The 20,290-nt window shown below is 40.5% G+C and overlaps 3 protein-coding genes and 1 pseudogene across 3 annotated transcripts; all 4 read left to right on the top strand.

Annotated features, from left to right (window-relative positions):
• Positions 1-764: 764 nt before the first annotated feature.
• LOC137718568 (cytochrome P450 734A1-like) lies at positions 765-7,990 on the top strand (annotated as a pseudogene).
• Positions 7,991-9,028: 1,038 nt separating this feature from the next.
• On the top strand, positions 9,029-12,391 carry LOC137744025 (probable protein phosphatase 2C 55). The gene is made up of 5 exons (XM_068483889.1): positions 9,029-9,169; positions 9,501-10,414; positions 10,889-11,213; positions 11,533-11,682; positions 11,826-12,391. Exons 2-5 carry the CDS (start codon positions 9,663-9,665, stop codon positions 12,120-12,122), a joined length of 1,524 nt encoding a protein of 507 aa, XP_068339990.1. The 5' UTR covers positions 9,029-9,169; positions 9,501-9,662; the 3' UTR covers positions 12,123-12,391.
• A 989-nt stretch (positions 12,392-13,380) lies between these two features.
• On the top strand, positions 13,381-15,537 carry LOC137709652 (arabinosyltransferase RRA3-like). The gene is made up of 2 exons (XM_068448652.1): positions 13,381-13,784; positions 14,155-15,537. Exons 1-2 carry the CDS (start codon positions 13,596-13,598, stop codon positions 15,271-15,273), a joined length of 1,308 nt encoding a protein of 435 aa, XP_068304753.1. The 5' UTR covers positions 13,381-13,595; the 3' UTR covers positions 15,274-15,537.
• Positions 15,538-16,048: 511 nt separating this feature from the next.
• LOC137742691 (J domain-containing protein required for chloroplast accumulation response 1-like) lies at positions 16,049-20,143 on the top strand. Its single transcript, XM_068482628.1, has 9 exons — positions 16,049-16,755; positions 16,925-17,748; positions 17,832-18,247; positions 18,350-18,455; positions 18,757-18,824; positions 19,054-19,125; positions 19,203-19,280; positions 19,455-19,631; positions 19,716-20,143. Exons 1-9 carry the CDS (start codon positions 16,286-16,288, stop codon positions 19,752-19,754), a joined length of 2,250 nt encoding a protein of 749 aa, XP_068338729.1. The 5' UTR covers positions 16,049-16,285; the 3' UTR covers positions 19,755-20,143.
• The last annotated feature ends 147 nt before the right edge of the window (positions 20,144-20,290 follow it).

The following is a 20,290-nucleotide window of genomic DNA, read 5'->3' as shown; positions in this document are numbered from 1 at the left end:
TGTGATGGAATAAATAACATTTAAATGAAAATAAAAAAGTAAAAAGTAAATTATATTTACATCATTTGAATAATCGCCGATTCACCGATCGAGGACTTTGTTAATAGGTTTTTGTTTTCTTCCTAGTATTCTAATTGGAGTTGAAGATTCCCTAAAGACTTTTTCCTACTGGAAACCTGAAAATCGACGCAACCACCCAGTACTCTCTTTCTATTCGAACCACACCAACTGGTCTTTCAAGTTTCACTCAAGTAGCTTCAGTTGTTCAGGCCAAAAGAAAACCCAAAAGTCAGCTTCCGCTGTCGGCAAAAGCCATTATCTTATAACATAATAGTATTGATGTGCTTTTATAAAAAAGTGGGTGTTAAAAAAAACTGAGCTTAAAAAGGTATTCGGTAAACGTTTAAAAATATTTTATTTTCATAATTTTGGATAAAAAAAACTAAAAACGTGAAGCAATAAAAATGAACTTATTCTCATACTACAGCAGAAACAGTTTATTTTTCAAAATACAGCAATACTAACCCAGCAATACTAACCCAGCCAAAAATCGAACGCTTGTTTGAACTTAAGTTCACTAGAGCTTTTGTTCGAAGTGCTTTCATTTTAAGCACGTTGTAAGTCTTGGTAAAACAAATTCTAGACGGAAGTACTTGCAAGTGCGAGTGCATGAACCAAAAACATCTCCAACTTTTTCTGCGGTAGTGACAAAATGCTTATCCCAAATAGCTCTCTCTCTCTCTCTCTCTCTCTCTCTCTCTCTCTCTCTCTCTGATTTCACGATGCATTTTCTACTTCTTGTGATTTTTCCTCTTCTTCTTATCCTCCTCTTCAAATCTGTGTATTCAACCATATGGCTCCCACTGAGGCCACAAACCCATTTCCAGAAGCAAGGCCTGCGCGGCCCCGCCTACCGTCCAGTCGTTGGAAACTCGGCCGAGATCCGCCGTATGTTCGCGGAGGCTCTCTCCAAGCCGTTCCCTTTCCACCACAACATTGTTCAACGCGTGGCCCCATTTTACCACCAGTGGTCCGTCATGTACGGGAAGAATTTCGTCTACTGGTTTGGGTTGAGCCCCGAGTGGCTATATCCGACCCGGATATGATCAAGGAAATCCTTTTCAATTCGGGTGGGTCGTTTAGAAAGATCCCCTTTACACCTCTGACTAAGTATCTGTTTGGTGACTGGGGTCTCGTCGGGCTCGAGGGCGATAAGTGGGCTTTTCACAGAAGGATTGTAAATCAGGCCTTCAACATGGAGCGCGTCGAGGTATCGTACTATCACATAGCGTTACTAATTTATTACGTTATTATGTTTTAGGTTCATACCGTATCAACTATTTCGTATTATAATCGGCAGATTAGTAACATAATGTGATAATGTTTTACGTTCACATGCCTATTATTTGATGTGAATGGTGGTGGTGTTTGTAAAACTTACAAACACTCACAGTCTCACTTCAATTGCATTACCAATCAGTGATTGGCTGCATGTATTTATAATGCATTCCAGATTACATCAGGAAACTGAAATCCCTATTTACAAGGAGATTTGAAAATCAAATATACAACAGAAAGATCAAACTTGGATTTACACGGAAAGGAATATCTGAAAGAGTCTTAACCTAAACTAACTCTTGTGGGATAACAGTTTGACTTGATCACAAACTCTTGAAACCACACACGGACTATGACTTGGTCTAACATCCCCCCGCAAGCTGACAGGGGGAGATACAACTGGAAGCTTGGATACTAAAAATTTGAAACGCATAGCAGACAAGCCTTTAGTGAACAAATCAGCTGTCTGATCTTGGGAACAAATATAATTCACCATTAGTTGACCACGAACCACCTTCTCACGAACATAATGATAATCAACTTCTAAATGCTTCGTTCTCGAATGAAATACTGGATTCGAAGCTAAGGCAATGGACGAGATATTGTCACACCAAATAGTTGGACAGCCAAGATGTAACTGTAAATCACGAAAAAGGGACCGTAGCCATGACAGTTCCGCAGCGGTGTAAGCCAGCTGCCTGTACTCAGCTTCGGAACTCGAGCGAGACACCGTTTTTTGTTTCTTAGAACTCCAGGACACAAGATTGGAGCCGAAGTAAATGCAGAAACCACCAGTGGAATGCCGAGTGTCAGGATTCCCAGCATAATCAGCATCTGAAAATGCCGTGAGATGTGTATTACCAGGTTTGTACAGAAGACCATGATTGTACGTGGCCTTAACATAACGAAGGATCCTCTTGACTGCCGTCCAATGTGTAGTCTTTGGAGAGTGCATGAACTGACATACCTGGTTCACAGCATACGAAAGATCGGGTCTGGTGATGGTAAGATATTGTAGTGCGCCAACAACACTTCGATATAAGTCTGGACTGTCATGTGCCTCACCATCATAAGCACTTAATTTCTGGCCACAAGAAACTGGAGTGGAAATCGGTTTGGCATCTAAGAACTTGGTACGCTGCAATAAATCCAACGCATACTTAGCTTGACTCAAATGCATCTGATCAGCCACATATTTGACTTCAACTCCGAGAAAATAATGTAATGGACCCAAATCCTTCATGGAAAACAAAGTTCCCAGCTTGTTGATTAAGCAAGTCATTTGCCGTGAGCTATTGCCTGTTAACAAAATATCGTCCACATATATCAAAAGAATCAAGTAAACACCTTTGTGATTATAAACAAACAAACTATAATCACAAGTGGATGCTTGAAACCCTAATTGAAGCAAAAATTCCGAGAACCTATGAAACCAAGCTCGAGGAGCTTGTTTCAAGCCATAGATACTCCTTTGCAATTTGCAAACATAATTAGGATATTGCGGATCAACAAAACCGGCCGGTTGCCGCATATACACATCCTCATTCAAAAATCCATGCAAGAACGCATTCTGTACATCCAACTGTCTGATGGGCCATCGTTGTGAAACCGCAAGACTAAGGACAAGTCTTATAGTACTGTGCTTCACCACGGGACTAAAAGTTTCTGTATAGTCAATGCCAGGCTTCTGATGAAAGCCATTTGCAACGAGCCTCGCCTTATGCCGTTCAACCGAGCCATCTGCACGTTGTTTAAGCTTGAAAACCCATTTGTTAGGCAACAAGTTCATTCGTGAATGATATGGAACAAGCTTCCAGGTACCACACCGCTGTAAGGCATTGAACTCTTGAACCATGGCATTCCTCCATTCCTGATTTTTGATAGCCTGACTAAAACAGGTTGGTTCAACAAGAGAAGGATTAATATTAACATGCAAGGCATACTTGGGATTACGCTTTTGAATGCCAGATTGTGAACGAGTAGTCATTCTTGCGGGTGGCACAGGCTGTTGGGTGGAGGAAGTAGGACCGTGATCATCAACTGACACGGATTGGTTCATTTCAGGAAATGGGACCGCCTCTTGCTCATTTGAAGATGAGTTGGTAGACCTAGAGGTTGCTAAAGGCATTGGGGCTGGTGTGTCACGAGTAGCAGGTAAACTAGAGGTGGAGATGAGGTTATTGGAAGGAGGAACATCAGAAGAGATGGGATTTGGTTGGGGTAGGACCTGTGAAGGCTGTGGAGGATGTAACAAATGGGACTGTGGTGAGGGAGATAAAAGCGGAAACGTAAATAATAAGTCAGGGGAAATCATACTACCTGTGTATTCAACGCTCCCCAGGGAAGATGTGAGTTCCTTAAATGGAAAAGTGTCCTCATCGAATAGGACATGGCGAGACAAATATATTCGTCTTGTGGACAAGTCTAAGCATTTGTACCCTTGATGATTCAGTGAGTAACCTAAAAACACACATGGTTTTGACTTTTGTTGGAGTTTATTTTGTGCGTAAGGCACTAACCAGGGATAACATTGACAACCAAACACTTTAAGAGTTTCATATTTGGGAATTTTGGCATACAATCGTTCATAGGGAGTTTTGTGAGACAAGGCACGACTTGGCAACCTATTAATTAGATAAGTAGCTGTTAAACAAGCATCGACCCAATATTTATTTGGAATATGTGCATGAGAAAGCATGACAATACTGGTCTCAACAATGTGACGATGTTTTCTTGCGGCAATACCATTTTGTTCAGGATGTTTTGGACACGAAAATCTTTGGGAAATGCCATGAGTGGCAAGATATGTTTGAAATACATGACTTTTATACTCACCACCTTCATCACATTGAAGAGTTTTAATAGAACTATTAAACATATTTTCAACCTGGGCTTTAAACTTCACAAAAATGTCAAATACCTCAGATTTAGTTTTCATTGGAAAAATCCAAGAATAGCGAGAATAATCATCCACAAATAACACATAATAGCGAAAACCTTCAACTGAATTAACAGGAGAACACCAAACATCAGAATGCAAAAGTTGTAAAGGGAACTGGGAAACAGACTCGGAGCTACTGAAAGGTAATTTAGTACTCTTGCCTAAGGGACATGACTGACAAAACTTGACACTGGAAGCACCAAGAATTGGTACTTTCTTATTTGAAATTAAAAATTGGACAATAGACGAGGCAGGATGCCCAAGGCGTGAATGCCATTTCTGAGCCGAGACTCGAATGCCTACACACACTGAAATAGGATAATTAAACTGTCCACCGCCACCTGAAAATGGGTATAAGCCATTCTCACATCTCCCGTGGAAAAGCGTCTTCCGGGTCTTGAGGTCCTTGACAAGGAAAAAATGAGGGAAAATAAGTATATAGCAATGATTGTCTAGGGTAAATCTGTGAGCAGAAATAATATGTGTGGAGGCAGTGGGACATCTTAAGATATTTTTCAATTCAAATGAGCAAGATTTAGTTTGTAAAGTATTTGAACCAAGATGAGAAATAGAAATTCCAGAATCAGTACCTACTCCACCCACATGCTCATTACCGTTATACTCTTTTGGATTAGCCAAATTCTGAAGATCTGGAGTGACATGGGCATTGGCTCCAGTATCAAGCAGCCACTGATTATTGTTTTGGCGGTTAACAGGGATTGAAGAGGTGGCCATGGCAGTGAGTTTCTTGGCTGGGATCCTTCCTTCATACGCAGCATTCATTCGTTGGTAACAATCTAGGGCAGGATGCCCTTGTTTTCCACAAATCTGGCAGATAATCCGTTCTCCTGCACTATTGAATTTTTCACCATTGCATGCAAAGTTAGGGTGCATACTGTTAGGAAAATAATTGTTGCGGGGATTGGCACCGCGCTGGTTTCCAGCAGCGCCACCGCGTCCAGCCAAAGCCATTCCTCGTCCATTGCCACGAGATCTTCCACCACGACCTCGGGCAGTGACAAAGGCATTAACAGGAGCAACCTCCAAGAGTGGAGCAGCTTGCTCATTCATCCTTCTCTCAGTTGTCAATAAGAGCGCCTCAAGCGTAGGATACGTGATGGGAGTATCACGTGCCTAAGCAGCGTTCACGGTCATCTCATAAGCAGGCCCAAGATTGTTCAAGATAATCTGGACAAGTTCATCATCATCCACAGGTTTGCCAGCTAGGGCAAGGTTATCAGAAATAGCATTCATCTTATCAAGATAATCAGCAATCGACAAATCACCTTTTTTTGTTTGTAGTAGTTCATTCCGCAGAAACAAAATGCGATTCTGGGATGTAGAAGCATACCGTTGCTCAAGAGCCTCCCAGGTAGCACGACAGGTCCTCTTGCTGGCCACGACCGAGAGCACAGACGGCGTGAGCGAACCATTAATCCAGCTGAGTATCATTTGATCGTACTGCACCCATGTTGTGTACTCAGGATTGGTAGTTGTACTGCCAGAAAGTTGTTTGGGAGGGCAAACAACCGTCCCATCAACATAACCCAACAGGTCCCGACTTTTGAGAACAGGTAAGATCTGAGCCAACCATAGAGGGTAATTGATACGATCGAGCTTAATATTCACAACTGTGGTCAAAGGCGAGAAGGGTTTCATGGTGGAATTTGTGAGGTTGGAGGTTTGGGTTGCAGCACCGTTGCTAGAATCGGCCATGGAAGGAAAAAAAAAAAAAACTGATCTGTGTCGTTAGACTGCTAGGGCTCGTATACCATGTAAAACTTACAAACACTCACAGTCTCACTTCAATTTCATTACCAATCAGTGATTGGCTGCATGTATTTATAATGCATTCCAGATTACATCAGGAAACTGAAATCCCTATTTACAAGGAGATTTGAAAATCAAAGATACAACAGAAAGATCAAACTTGGATTTACACGGAAAGGAATATCTGAAAGAGTCTTAACCTAAACTAACTCTTGTGGGATAACAGTTTGACTTGATCACAAACTCTTGAAACCACACACGGACTATGACTTGGTCTAACAGTGTTGATGATGTTTCTAATACAACAGAGTTGGGTTCCTGAGATTGTGGAGAGTACAATGAAGATGTTGGAGAAATGGGAGGATGTAAGAGGAGGGAGAGAAGAGTTTGAGTTGGATGTGCACAAACAACTTCATCTGCTCTTAGGGGATGTTATATCGAGGACAGCTTTCGGAAGCTGTTTCGAGGAAGGGAAACATGTTTTCGCCTTGCAAGAACAACAAATGCATCTTTTCACGAAGGCAGCAAGGAGCATTTACATTCCTGGATTCAGGTGGACTACTTCAAACCTTGTTGGTGTATGTGTGTGTGTGTGTGTGTGTGTGTGTGTGTGTGTGTGTGTGTGTGTGTTTGTATGTTCTCCTAATCCTTCGTCACCCTCGCTGTTGTCGTTTACAAAACAACTTAGTTTATATACTTGCTAATTACTGAGATGTTTCTTAATTCAACAAGGTAGTTCTCATTGAATGCTTTTTCTGGCATGCAGGTTTTTGCCTACCAAGAGCAACAGAGAAAGGTGGAGATTAGACAAGGAAAGTAGCGAATCCATACGGACGTTGATTGCAAAAAATGGCAAAAACAAGGGAGATTCGAGAAATCTGCTTAGTCTGTTAATGACGCCGTACAAGAATCCGGATGGTGAAGATGAAAAGTTAGGGATACAGGAAGTTATAGATGAATGCAAGACCTTCTACTTTGCAGGAAAGGAAACAACCGCCAATCTTTTGACTTGGGCACTACTACTTCTAGCACAGCATCCGGAATGGCAAAGCAAGGCTAGGGAAGAAGTATTCCGCATTTTCGGAGACAATCAGCTCCCGTTGCAGAGAACTTGAATGACCTCAAGAATGTAAGCTCATACAATTATCTTCTATCTCGCCGGCATAACGAAATCCATTCCTATTTATTTGTATCACTGCTGTCTGCACTTTGGATAAAAGTAGCACTTAAATTACGCAAACAAGTTGCTGGATCCTCACATTTTGTTTATTTCTGCCACTTTTTTAACAGATAACTATGATCGTTAATGAAACGCTCAGGCTCTACCCTCCAGCCACGATGCTAGCGAGGCAAGCAACAAAGAAGGTTAAGCTCGGGAGCCTGGAAATTCCTACTGATGCACAACTTTACTTGATGTTGATCGCTATCCATCACGACAATGAGATATGGGGAGAAGATGCTCACGAATTCAATCCATCAAGGTTTTTGGAGTCTCGAAGGCATTCAGCCTCGTTCATCCCATTTGGCCTGGGGCCTCGAATCTGCGCAGGTCAAACTTCGGCCGTGGTTGAAGCAAGACTAGCATTGGCACTCATCATCCAACGCTATTCTTTCAGGATGTCACCAACATATGTTCATGGCCCAATGCTGTTTTTAACTTTACAGCCCCAGTACGGCGCTCAGATCATTTTCACGAAGATTGCAAATTGAAAATTTTGGAGGTTTTCCGATGACAAAATTTGGAGAATGGATGCTAATGAAAATTTTGGAGGTTTTTCGACGACAAAACTTTACGCAAAATAAGGTTTTGTTGTTGTTGATGCTAATGAATAAGCTTGACTATGGATGTTCATCTTTTTGTGGTTTGCAGATTTTGATGGTCACAAGTTCCTGGGAGATTTGTTGTAGAAACAGAGTACTTGAGAATTATGTTCTGTAATACTCAAATCTTATTTGATACAAACCGCATCGAGAAGAGGAGTATCGAATACAGAACTTTAAATGCATAGTAAATTAATATTCTTAATCATTTGAATTGCATATTTTATATATACATATAAAATAAGTGTGTGTGAACGTACGATAAATAATATGGAGATTAACAGAATTGTTCAAGCGTAACGAAATTTAAAAAACTAGTATTACACATGAGAAAGTAGGATAAGTGTAATGATTGAACAAATAGAGAGGAATATAATTGTTCAAGCATAACCATGTGATTACACATCTAATCCAATCACATGTAAAATGACAAAAGTGCCCTCCTAATCTTTTGGATAGTATTAACGTCACCTCAAAATCCACCAATTTATTCTAATTGTTAGCAGTATCCTACTTCCAACTTTTCACTTTTGATCATCTTCCACTTTTTTGATCAGAAGAAAACCGACCTTCCACTTGAAGCCTGTCATGGCACACGTGTATGGTCATTATCGTTTATCTTATTTCAAATTTTTTTCACTATGACCTAATCAAAATTACGGAAAAATATACAATTTTATTAGTGTGGGTACGCTTATATCAACACACAGAAAGAAAGTTTAATGAATTTTTATGACATAGACTTATTTCAAATTTTTTTCACTATGACCTAATCAAAATTACGAAAAAATATGTAAAACCTAGTTAAAAAAATAAAATATGATAATGGTTGAAGATTTTTTGTGATGAGAGAAAAATACGGGGGGTTTTTACATAATTTCCCAAAACATAAAAGTATATTGGCAAAGCACCACTAGCTTATCCTCCTATTATATTGGAAAAAAAGAATCATGAAAATGTTGTAAAGAGTCTAAAAACTTCAGCTAAAAGTCGTCACGTACCGGTCCGATCTTGTTCTTCAGCTGTCACCGCAATTACCAAACCACCCTCGTCACGGATCATAAACTACCCGCAGTGTTCCGTAAATATCAGCACGACCAGTGGTTAAATAGTCAGTGGATTCAACGCTCAATCTGAAGTGAAAAAACCCTACCATAAAACCCGTGCATTTAGAATTTTCTGGGACTCTACTTTTCTAACCGTTGGAGGCGATCGCCGAGTTCTGGGAGTTGGAGTGATTAGGGTTCTACTTCTTGCTTTTTCTGGATTGGGTTTCGGTTCCGATCGCCGCTAAGCTCGGTGAGATTTCTATTTCTTTGATTTCAGCTACCTTTTCGTTATTTTAATTTAAGTATGAATTTTTGTCTACTTTTAGGAAATTGAATTTGAATTTTGCTATACGATTTGTGTTCTAAAGTACCGGGGGTAGGCTAGCCGAGCGAACTGGCCTGACACACGTCTGCCTGATAAGATACATGTTAGCTAGCTACTGGGTTTTCTTAATTTTCAATTTTCTGGTTTATATGGAGATATATCTGATTGCTTGTGTTTATGGAGATTTGTTTGCGGACTTTGTGCTGATAGGAATTTCGGTGACTGATTACGTGCACCGTTTGTGTTCGTTTCTCAGGAGTCTGAACGATTGTGATATATCGGCGGACGATAGGGGATCATGTGGATCTAGGATTAGATGTGCATATAGTTATGAGATTTAATTTTGCGTACAGCGGTGGCCTTTGTGTTATCTGCAATAGAGGGGTTGAAGCTAAGCTGTTTCGTTTAAGAGGGTGAGATGCCATCTTCGTACTTGTCGAAGATTAGGACTGCGTTGCAGAGATCAATTGTTGGGCAGGAAGGAGCGCTTCAGGAATCGGTAGATGGGTTAATTGGGCAGGGCAAATTGTTGTTTGGAAATTCTAAGTTGTTCCAATCGAGATCGTTTTCAACTATTTCGGACCTCCAAACATTGTTTTCACCAGGCATTGTTTTCGCTGCAAGATCGGATTCACAGCTAGTTAACCAAAGAGGGAAAATTTCTGTTGTAGGAGAGATTTCACGCATTATTTCAACTCCATCTGTGTCAGGGCCTTCAATTCAGGTCTGCGGATATCACATCGATTGTGTACTGTCTGAGCCCAGTCAGTTTGTGGCCAGAAGCAAGTTTCAGAATAAACCTATGGCTGCCTGTGGTTCTAGAACTTTATTTGGGGGATGCTGCCCAGATAATTTAACTTCAAGGCGCGGGATTCATTCAGTGGTACCTGAAAGTGCCTGTACATTATATAACAAAAGAAGTTCTGACTGTTTTCAAACAGCTAGCATGAGTTTGAAAAAAAGCGGGCAATCCAACACTAATGCGATTTATGGGTATTTCATATATGAAGTTGGAAAGAGATTGTGTAATTCCTCCCCAAGTAAAGGATCCGGGTCAAGAGAATTTCATACTTCATCTACATGCTTATCTGCCGGGACTGCCCATGACGTGTCTTTTGATAGTTCTGCTCCTGAGGACCAAGTTTCAAGTTCTGCAGATTCATCTAATGAGTAAGTTCTAGAGAGCAGTTTTTATCTCAATGCTTTGTCATATTTGTCTTTGAGATGTTATTTTGTTTGCTGTCTTATCTAGTTGTAGTGGCATATTATTTTATTTTAAGTGCATCTGGACTGATTTCCTTTGCTCTAGCTCTCTGTGTAACATACATCCTGCGACTAGGGTTACCTTTAATTTAAAGGAAAGTTGGATATAATGAGAAATTGAATACATATTGTAGGTTTCTGGATTTGATGAGAAATCACTAAACCTATTATATGTGTTCACAAATCCCAATTAGCTTTCTGCTAATTTCTTATATTTTGTTCAATAATAACCTGCATGTGTTGGTACTTTATTATGTAAATACTAACTTATGGGAATATAAAGTATTCTGTGGTGGAAAAGTTTTTGCCCTGATTTAATGTCTTATTTTAAGTAGTGCATAAGTCTTAGCATTTGTTAAACATATGTTGCTATGATTACAGGAAGGTTACAGATGGAAAGCCCCTAAAACTAACTTCTGGATCATACTACCTACCCCATCCTGACAAAGAGGAAACTGGTGGGGAGGACGCTCACTTCATTTGTGCGAATGAACAAGCAATAGGGGTTGCAGATGGTGTTGGTGGCTGGGCAGATCTCGGTGTTAATTCTGGATTGTACTCCAGAGAACTGATGTCTAATTCTGTAGCTGCTGTTCAGGAGGAGCCCAAGGGGTCCGTTGACCCTGCTCGGGTATTGGAGAAAGCTCACTCGAGCACGAAAGCCAGGGGTTCCTCAACAGCATGTATCATAGCACTCACTGAACAGGTGTGGAACTTCTCTTCATTCTAAGCAGGATGTTTAGTTAGAAACTTTTACCTCTGTCAAAGTGATACTACGGTTCATGCTAGGTATCAAAAACAAATATCTTTCTCGTGAGGCCTTTTAAAAATGTTGCATTCTGAAGTGATGAAGTTTGTAGTAAAAATAACTTTGGAAGTCTCGGCTCTGACATTTCTGTTTCATTACTCTCTTTTTTGTAGTGGTTTTTTGTATATTAACTGGATTGCAAGGATTTGAAAATAATGCCATTTTATCATACTGATTATTTGGGGACTTGTATTAACTGTTTGTTATCTCACTGCAGGGTATTCATGCAGTTAATTTAGGTGATAGTGGGTTTATAGTGGTTCGAGATGGGTGCACCGTCTTTAGATCCCCTGTGCAACAGCATGATTTTAACTTTACCTATCAACTGGAGAGCGGAAACAACGGTGATCTACCTAGCTCTGGCCAGGTCAGGAGCAATGCTTCACCAATTTCTTTACCGCGGTTTATTAGTATCGTGTACTAGATCTTTTGATATTTCATTTAATGTTTCAAAGGACCTGGAATGACACTCGTGCATATCACAAGCTGAGATGGTTTTGTTTGATTCAGGTTTTTACAGTTCCTGTTGCACCGGGGGATGTTATAATTGCAGGAACGGATGGCCTGTTCGACAACTTGTACAACAACGAGATAACCGCAGTGGTAGTTCATGCCATCAGAGCTGGCTTGGGGCCTCAGGTGACAGCACAGAAGATAGCAGCGTTGGCACGCCAACGAGCACAGGATAGAGACCGGCAGACGCCTTTCTCCACAGCCGCTCAAGATGCTGGGTTCCGTTATTATGGCGGCAAGCTTGATGATATAACTGTTGTTGTTTCATATGTAACCGGCTCAAATGATGCATAAAACACATACAATTGGACTCTCTCTCTCTCTCTCTCTCTCTCTCTCTCTCTCTCTTGTATATGCTACGTTTCTTCTTTTCTTTTTCCATTTTTCCCGTCTTCTTTGGCGGTTCAAGGCTAATGTACAAGCGAAGTGGTTTGCTTTTTGTCACGTTTTGCCTTTGTTCGTCTTCCTTTTTGCTCACATGGATAAAATTCCGTTCCATTTACTTTTGTCATGACATTTACTTTTACTTTATTATATTCTTCTTCCACTTATTCGTTTTTTTTTTAATATTCATCTTTTGTCCTTTCTCGTGTTCTCCTCACACAGTTGTTTATTTCAGTTTTTATTAATAAATCAAAGAGAAATTTAAGAAAAAAAACGTTTTAATCGAATATATCAAGGAAACTGCTATTCAACATTCAATTGTTCTTTCAATACTCTTTTTAATTTTTCTACTATTGAGTCGAATGAATTGAAGAATATAAATGGTAAATAATTAGTGTGTGAATAATGCTATCCTGAATCAGAGGAAAATTAACGAAAGGGTGTGTAAAAGGAGAGATGGTGCGGAATGACTATTTTTGTACGAGCTATGTTCCAATTGGGGTAAGGCCCACAAGATCAACAGAAACTTATATGAAAGGAATTCATCGTCGTTATATGTTTTAGTTCAGTAATAAATTGTCATGTGAAGAAAAATATTCATAATAAGTATTATTTACCTTACATGTGAAGTGAAACCTTCTCCATTGGACTTGAGGTGTTAGGCTGTTAGCCCCACTAGGCCTGGTTAAACTCAAACTACATTAACTGCCAACCCCAAAAAAAAAGTCAAACTTAACCAAAAAAACCACGAATCATGGCCGATGTGCCAAACTAAGACCTGGTTTGGTACTGAGGTGATTCTGTAAAAAGCTGCTATAAAAAAAAGCTGGGAGCTGTTTTTGTGTTTGGTAAACACTCAGCTTCAGCTTTTTTTTCACAGTTTTGGATGAAAAAAAGCCAAAAACAAGAAGCTGCAAAACCCAGCTTTGAAAAATCGGCTTTTTTCACATCTGTTTTACATAAAAGTTTACCAAACACTCTAATACTGCTTTTTTTTCTTCCAAAAGCACTTTTACAAAAAAGTTTACCAAACACTCTGCTGCTTTATTTCACAGCTGCTTATTTTCACAGTACAGCAGAAGCAGTTTTTTTTCAAAACACAACAATATCAAACCAGCCCTAAGATAGCCAATGATGATTCTCTGGTTCCCTATACGCAAAGCACCGAATCCTTGCCCGCTGGATCGCCTCTCTCTCCTCAGTCTCTCAGACAGAGCAACCTCGCTGCTCCGCTGTCATTTTTGAAAGGGAAAGTGGCAACTCCACCACAACCTCCGCAACCACAACCGCAACCGCCAGCGGAATAATAATCGACGATTGGTTATTTCGGTTCTTTCTCGTCAACCGCTGCGCACGACTCGGGAGAAAGGGAAGAAGGCGAGAATGATGGCGGGTCGTAGAGAGGGGTCGTTGATGAGGGACAAGGCGCAGTCGTTTCGTGGATCTCGAATCGTGACTGCCATTGTATTGGGAATCCTACTGGGTTGCGTCTTCGCCTTCTTGTTTCCTCACGGATTCCTGAGCTCCTATCCGCCTATCCAAAACCGCCGATTTGGGAAATCGGATCTTCAGGTTCGAATCTCGCTTCCTTAATTTACTCATTCATTGACTGTTCACCTTGGCATTACCGCTAATTGCATATCTTAATCGCTTCATATAATGATTTGATTTGCTAGTTTGCATTTCCTAAGTTGTTTAAGCTGATAATTAAACTTACATCTAAAGCTTACATTTTTCTGAGAAATTGGATTCAGATCAATTTTAGTCCATAAGCAGGTAGGAAGTGTTCTTTGGGATTGCAGAAAGCACTTCCGCGCTAGAAGTGCTTTTATTTCAAAAGCAACGATGTTTAGTTTGCATTAAGCTCACAAATTGTAAATATCAAAAAATTTAAAATAGGAGAACGATGTCATAAGGCTGGCTATGCTACTTTTGCTTGCAGATTAGCTCATCACAATGTGAATCAACAGAACGGACTACTGCGTTGAAGTCAGATATTGCATCATTGTCGGACAAGAATGATGAGCTGATGAAGGAGGTGCAGGAACTAACTGAAAAGCTACGGCTGTCTGAACAAGGAAAGGATCATGCACACGAGCAGTTTTCTGTGTTAGGTAAACCACATAAGGCTGGCCCTTTTGGTACCGTCAAGGGCTTGAGAACTAACCCGGCAGTTGTTCCTGATGAATCTGTGAATCCGAGGTTGGCAAAGATCTTGGAGGAAGTTGCAGTGCAAAAAGAGCTTATAGTTGCACTTGCGAATTCAAATGTGAAAAGCATGTTGGAGGTATGGTTTACTAGCATCAAGAAAGTTGGTATAACCAATTATCTAGTTGTAGGGTTAGATGACGAAATTGAAGAATTTTGCAAAGCTAATGATGTTCCTGTATACAAAAGAGATCCGGATGAGCGTTTTGATTCAATTGGGAAGACGGGAGGTAACCATGCGGTATCTGGGTTGAAATTTCGTATCTTGAGGGAGTTTCTGCAACTAGGTTACAGTGTTCTTCTCTCGGATGTTGATATAGTATATTTGCAGAACCCGTTCAATCATCTCTATCGGGATTCTGATGTAGAGTCCATGACTGATGGTCACAATAACTATACAGCTTATGGATTTAATGATGTGTTTGACGAACCCTCTATGGGGTGGGCTCGATATGCTCACACAATGAGGATATGGGTTTATAACTCCGGTTTCTTTTACATAAGACCTACGCTTCCTGCAATTGAGCTTTTGGATCGTGTGGCTGAACGACTCTCTAGGCCAGAAAAAGCATGGGACCAAGCAGTATTCAACGAGGAACTATTTTTCCCTTCACATCCAGGATACAATGGACTTCATGCTTCCAAGAGAACAATGGATTTCTATCTCTTTATGAATAGCAAGGTCCTCTTCAAGACGGTCAGGAAAGACGCTAATTTGAAAAAGTTGAAACCAGTAATCCTTCACGTAAATTACCACCCGGATAAACTTCCAAGGATGCAGGCAATTATGGATTTCTATGTTCACGGCAAGCAAGATGCACTGGAACCTTTCCCTGACGGTTCTCAATGGTAGTATAGTTCAATAGACGAGCCAAAAACTACGTACACATGCTCTGTTTTTCAATTGATACAGCCATACAGGTTAGGATAAATCGACTGCACCTGATGAGGCCAATTCGAAGCATTTCCTTTCTTTCTTTTTTCTTTTTTTCCTGAGTTCCTTTCAAGTTTTGGTTTTGTATGGATAGTAATTTTGAGTTTCACAGATTATCCCCTGGGATGACCTTTGTTCTGTATCATATTATACCAAGAAATCTAACTTAAGGGTTTGTCATCATCGGCTGCTTTGCGGCATACTAACCGTTGCTAGTATTTTAATTCTGCATATTTGCTTGATTGGGTTTTGAATTCGACGTTGTGTTTGATGTACAACCTTGTTGAAACGGGGCAGCCTCCCGAGCTAAATGCATTGGGTAAATCTGTAATATTCATGATCCGGGAGAAACCGTACCATTGCCTCGTGGTGTTACTGTTGTCCATTTTTACATGTAGATTAGTAATACCATGTGGCAGTGTGACGGTCATAGATTGCCGGAAATCGCCCAAAGTGCTAACTGTGCATTTGAAGGATATAATCAAATATATTAGGGCCACAAATTTCTGAAATGTGTATAAATTTCCCACTATGAAATCCATGAAATGCAACAGCAATTTACAGATTTTGGGTGCCTACCAAAACAATATCGTAAATCCCAACTGCCCAATAGGGCGATACCTTCCCCTCACTCTTTTGGACTCTTCCACTTATCCACAAACATTCCCATCCAAATTGGCTTCCGCGCTACTTGCTTCTGTTTTGTGTGGCCTCAAAATCCCACGGAAACATTCCCAACCTGCTGCCCCCGGTCTCCTGAATTCTCCCTTTCAATTCCGATTTTTCCGAATCGAGAATCTTCCTCTGCAACTGTTTCGTTGAACCAGAAAGATTTCATGAGCAGTTGCCCGCCAAATTTTCATTCAAATTGTCTTCTCATTGCGAGTTTTGTTTAGATGAATTGTTAGCGGGGGCTTGGTTAGTGATTGAAATGGAGCGATTTTCGCAGCGGGAGAGCCTTCTTCTGGGCTACAGTCCTCAGAGTGCGCTCGTCAACTCTGGTTCTTCCCACACTCCCACCAAAAACTCGGACGTTGATTTTCATGACGTTTTTGGTGGCCCGCCGAGGCGGTCGTCCACTAACGAAATAAGGTACAGCTTCAGCGAAACTACCGAGAGCAGCGGGTTGAAAAGGGATGCTTACGACGACGGCGATGATGATTGGTCCGGTTTGATTGAGAAGCCGGTGTTTGGGGAAGGGTCTGTGAATAGAAGACGGACGCAGAGCGATGACTTCTTTGATGACATCTTTAAAGGCAATCATTCTGTCAGTTCAAGTCCCAGGAGGCTTCAGAGGGACCCTTTTGCTTCGGCGCCAGGTTCCCAGGTTCTAAGCCCCGCCCACCCCCTGCTGCACAAACCCGAGCCCTCTGCGGCTTCTTCACTGCCTGCACAATTCAGGTACCATAGAATATTAAGGAAGAAGAAATGCATTATGTTTGAAAAGCTGCTAATAATGTGGTTTATCTTTTGTTTTAGATGTTTTCTTCTTTAAAACTGAATTAATTTTGTTCATTGCATATTGAATCAATCATGCGTTAATTACCTTAATTGCTTCAAAATCTCTCAGCCTCCCTGACGGATTTAGCAAAGGGGTGGTGGACCTGCCTGCGTTTGGTTCTGCTGCTCGTACGAGCTCTCTTTCAAGATTTTCGAACCAAGCACTTGATGAGGAGTCGAGAAATGATATTCGATCCAGTACTCGCCAGAGCTCCTCATCCCGAGATTTTTCTCTTGTTGGTGAGGGGTCCTCAAGTTTGGCTACATCTGATAAAGCAGACACAGGAGTGAATTCGGAACAGGATTCAAAGAGTTCGGAAAATCCAACTTCTAGCAGTCCGTTTCAGTTTCATTTCTCAATTTACAGGTGGGCAAGCAAAGGAGTGCCAATCGTGATACCTCTTAGGGGACGGAATGGTTCAAGAGTGCAGGAAAGAACCAAAAATGAGGAACATTCGAGCACTAAGGAAAGCGCTGCTACTGAGAGTACGCGGAGGGAATCGCCTAAATCCACTCTGCCTAATACTGATTTTCCCTCCAATGAGGATCCACTCGCCGATGCTAGGTCCCCTACCTTGGAACGAAACATACAAGAAAATGACTTGCTTCTTGATGAAATCACTCCTGATAAAGTCGATCCACAACAATTTGTTGAGAAAGCAATTCTTCCCGTAACTAAATCAGGAACCGTCAGCAGCCTTCATGACATTACTGGAGATGTTTCCGGTAATACCATCTCATTCCATAAAAGTGAAGATATAGAGCCTCGTCCTTTACTGAAAACAGCTTCTTCTGAAGACCGGCAGAAAGAAATTCCTGCGCTTATGGAACGAGTTCACGAGCCTGTTCTAAATCCTGTTCGTTCTTTGTTTTTTGATGAAGATCTTCAACAAGGTATGTTAAATTATTAACTGTCATGGCGAGATAACTGTTATCACGTACTACCGCTGACACCACGCCTAAATTTTCATATGCAGGCAATGATGAGGTAACTAAAACGAGTAGCAAAAAGGAAATCGTGGTTAAAGGCACCAAAAAATCATCTGCAGATGTTGACACTAAAAAAACTGCAAAACATCAGGACAGAAAAAGAAGTTCCTCGACTAAAATTGAAGTTATTAAAGCAAGTTTCCAAGGTTCACCGAAGAACTCAGGAGATAATCTCGGGAGAAGCAAAGTTAAGGGTAAGGTGAAGGACTTTGTTAAAATGTTCAACCAAGAAGTTTTGTGTAAACCCACATATGATGGTAGGAATCTTGGAAGTCACAGCTCTAGAACAATGGAGAAAGGCGCTCCCAAAGCAGAGAATGAAGCGAGTATTACAGCAACAAGGATGAACAACTACTTACAAAAGTCTGATGTGAAAAACACATTTTCTGATGCTTCCGTCAAGGTAATCAATTTAGACTGGTTTGAGTTCACGTAGCCAAAAACGAATAATATGTTTTCTTCAACATTTTTCTGAATATAATGTTCTATTTTCTACTCTTTCCAGATGAAGGAAGATCTCAAACAGTTAGAGAAAGAATATAGTGAATCAAAGACCGCTAGCTTTATGCTTAATAATGCTCCCGTGCAGGACATCCCTGCATCAAGTACCGGTTAGTTCTCCTAATCTTGTTTAAGGAATGTACCTTAGCTAAAGCTTCAAGTAGATAAAGAACTGGTGTACAAAAGTACTCGAAATTGATGATATCTGGTGATATTTGATACACGGAGTAGTATCATGAATTCCGACATAATGTACTTCTCCAATCTCTCACGTGAACCTGAGCTTACTAATATCAAACATCAGTTCTGCGTATTTTAGTTTACTGCGTGCTTAAACATTTTTCACCCTTGTGTGTATTTAGCGATGGTCTAATGAAAGACGTACAACTTATACCTTTTGAGTTTTGACAGGATCAGTTCCTGACGGATCCAAGCCTATAATTGAAGATGCAGATGAGTCCTTTCCGGAAACTTTCCAGGTGTGTAATTCTTCCATATAAGAACTTGTTTTCATCTTTTCCTGTATTCTTATAAATTCCGCTCGTTTTCTACGAATAAAGTTTTCTTTCGTCTATTCTCTACTTAATCATTTGGTGCAGTATTTTTGACTGAAGTAAACGAATTCAGGGTTCCCATGCCAATTATGTTTCTACATACTATGCCTAAAAATATAAGTAACTAAAGTTTTGACGCGAACAATGTTGACAGATGAAAGAAGTAACTCAAGATGAGAAAAAAGAACTGCCCCCACAACCCGGCAACAATCGTGAAGAATTCCAGGTAAATACATGACAAACAAACACAGCATGTTGTTACAGTTTCCGGCGAGCAGTAATCTACTATCCCATAAACTGCAGGCGATTGATGCTAAGATACGACAGTGGTCAAGAGGGAAGGAAGGAAACATTCGCTCGCTGCTGACTACTATGCAAACTGTAAGCACCGATTCGTTTTGTTTATCCTTTCAATATGCTCTATCTTCAAAAGTGGCCGCGGATATTGCATAGTAGTATGCTTCAAGGCATATACTTCACCGTTTCATTGTCACTGGGACTGATGCCCAACTACTCGTTTAGCAACTGATTCGGGTTTAAACTGATACACGACAGGTTCTTTGGCCCGAGAGCGGTTGGAAGACGGTACCTCTTGTAGATATAATCGAAGGAAATTCCGTTAAAAGAGCGTACCAAAGGGCGCTGCTATGTTTGCACCCAGATAAGCTGCAGCAGAAAGGTGCTCCTTCACATCACAAATACCTTGCAGCAAAAGTTTTTGACATCTTGCAGGTCAGTAACTAATGCTCTTGTGGTGAATTTTTGTACTCAATTGGTAACTTTTATTTATTTTTTACTTGGTTTGGGCAAATGCAGGAAGCCTGGGATCATTTCAATTCACTTGGATCCCTATGACAAATTTTACGTTGTAGCCACGTGTCAGATTATGATTGGTCGAGTTCTTGTTCATTCAACTGCACGTAATTAAATCGAATATATACACACATATATCATTTTGATTGCAGAGAATGCTACATACAATTGATTTGTAAATACAAAATCAAAAAATAATGTTTCTTCCGAAATCTGAGAAAGGGAAAAACAAGTTCATCATATGAAAAAGCTGATCAGCTGTAGCTAAATTGACTAGATCAAAGCACCCATTTTGTACTCAAGTTCCAATCTCTTCATAGATTAATATAGATTAAAACAGGATAGTGCTATTCACACTCTTTTTAATTTTTAGCCTTAATCGTCTTCAATTCATTCAATCCAACAGTCAAAAATTAAAAAAAGTATGTGAATAGCACTTCTCTTGATTGTCTTCAATTCATTTAATTCAACGTTCGAATAAGCAAACAAAACAAAACTCGGAGTGAAGAAATTGCCTAATTGGGCCAGGCTTTAATGTTTTGTTTAATTCAAAGTCCAGTGTTGTACCCCGTTAACTA

This window comes from Pyrus communis, chromosome 1 (genome assembly GCF_963583255.1).
Source record: "Pyrus communis chromosome 1, drPyrComm1.1, whole genome shotgun sequence".
Classification (NCBI taxonomy): domain Eukaryota; kingdom Viridiplantae; phylum Streptophyta; class Magnoliopsida; order Rosales; family Rosaceae; genus Pyrus; species Pyrus communis.
Note: the sequence above shows the minus strand (reverse complement) of the source record. Positions and strands in the feature narration are given on the sequence as shown.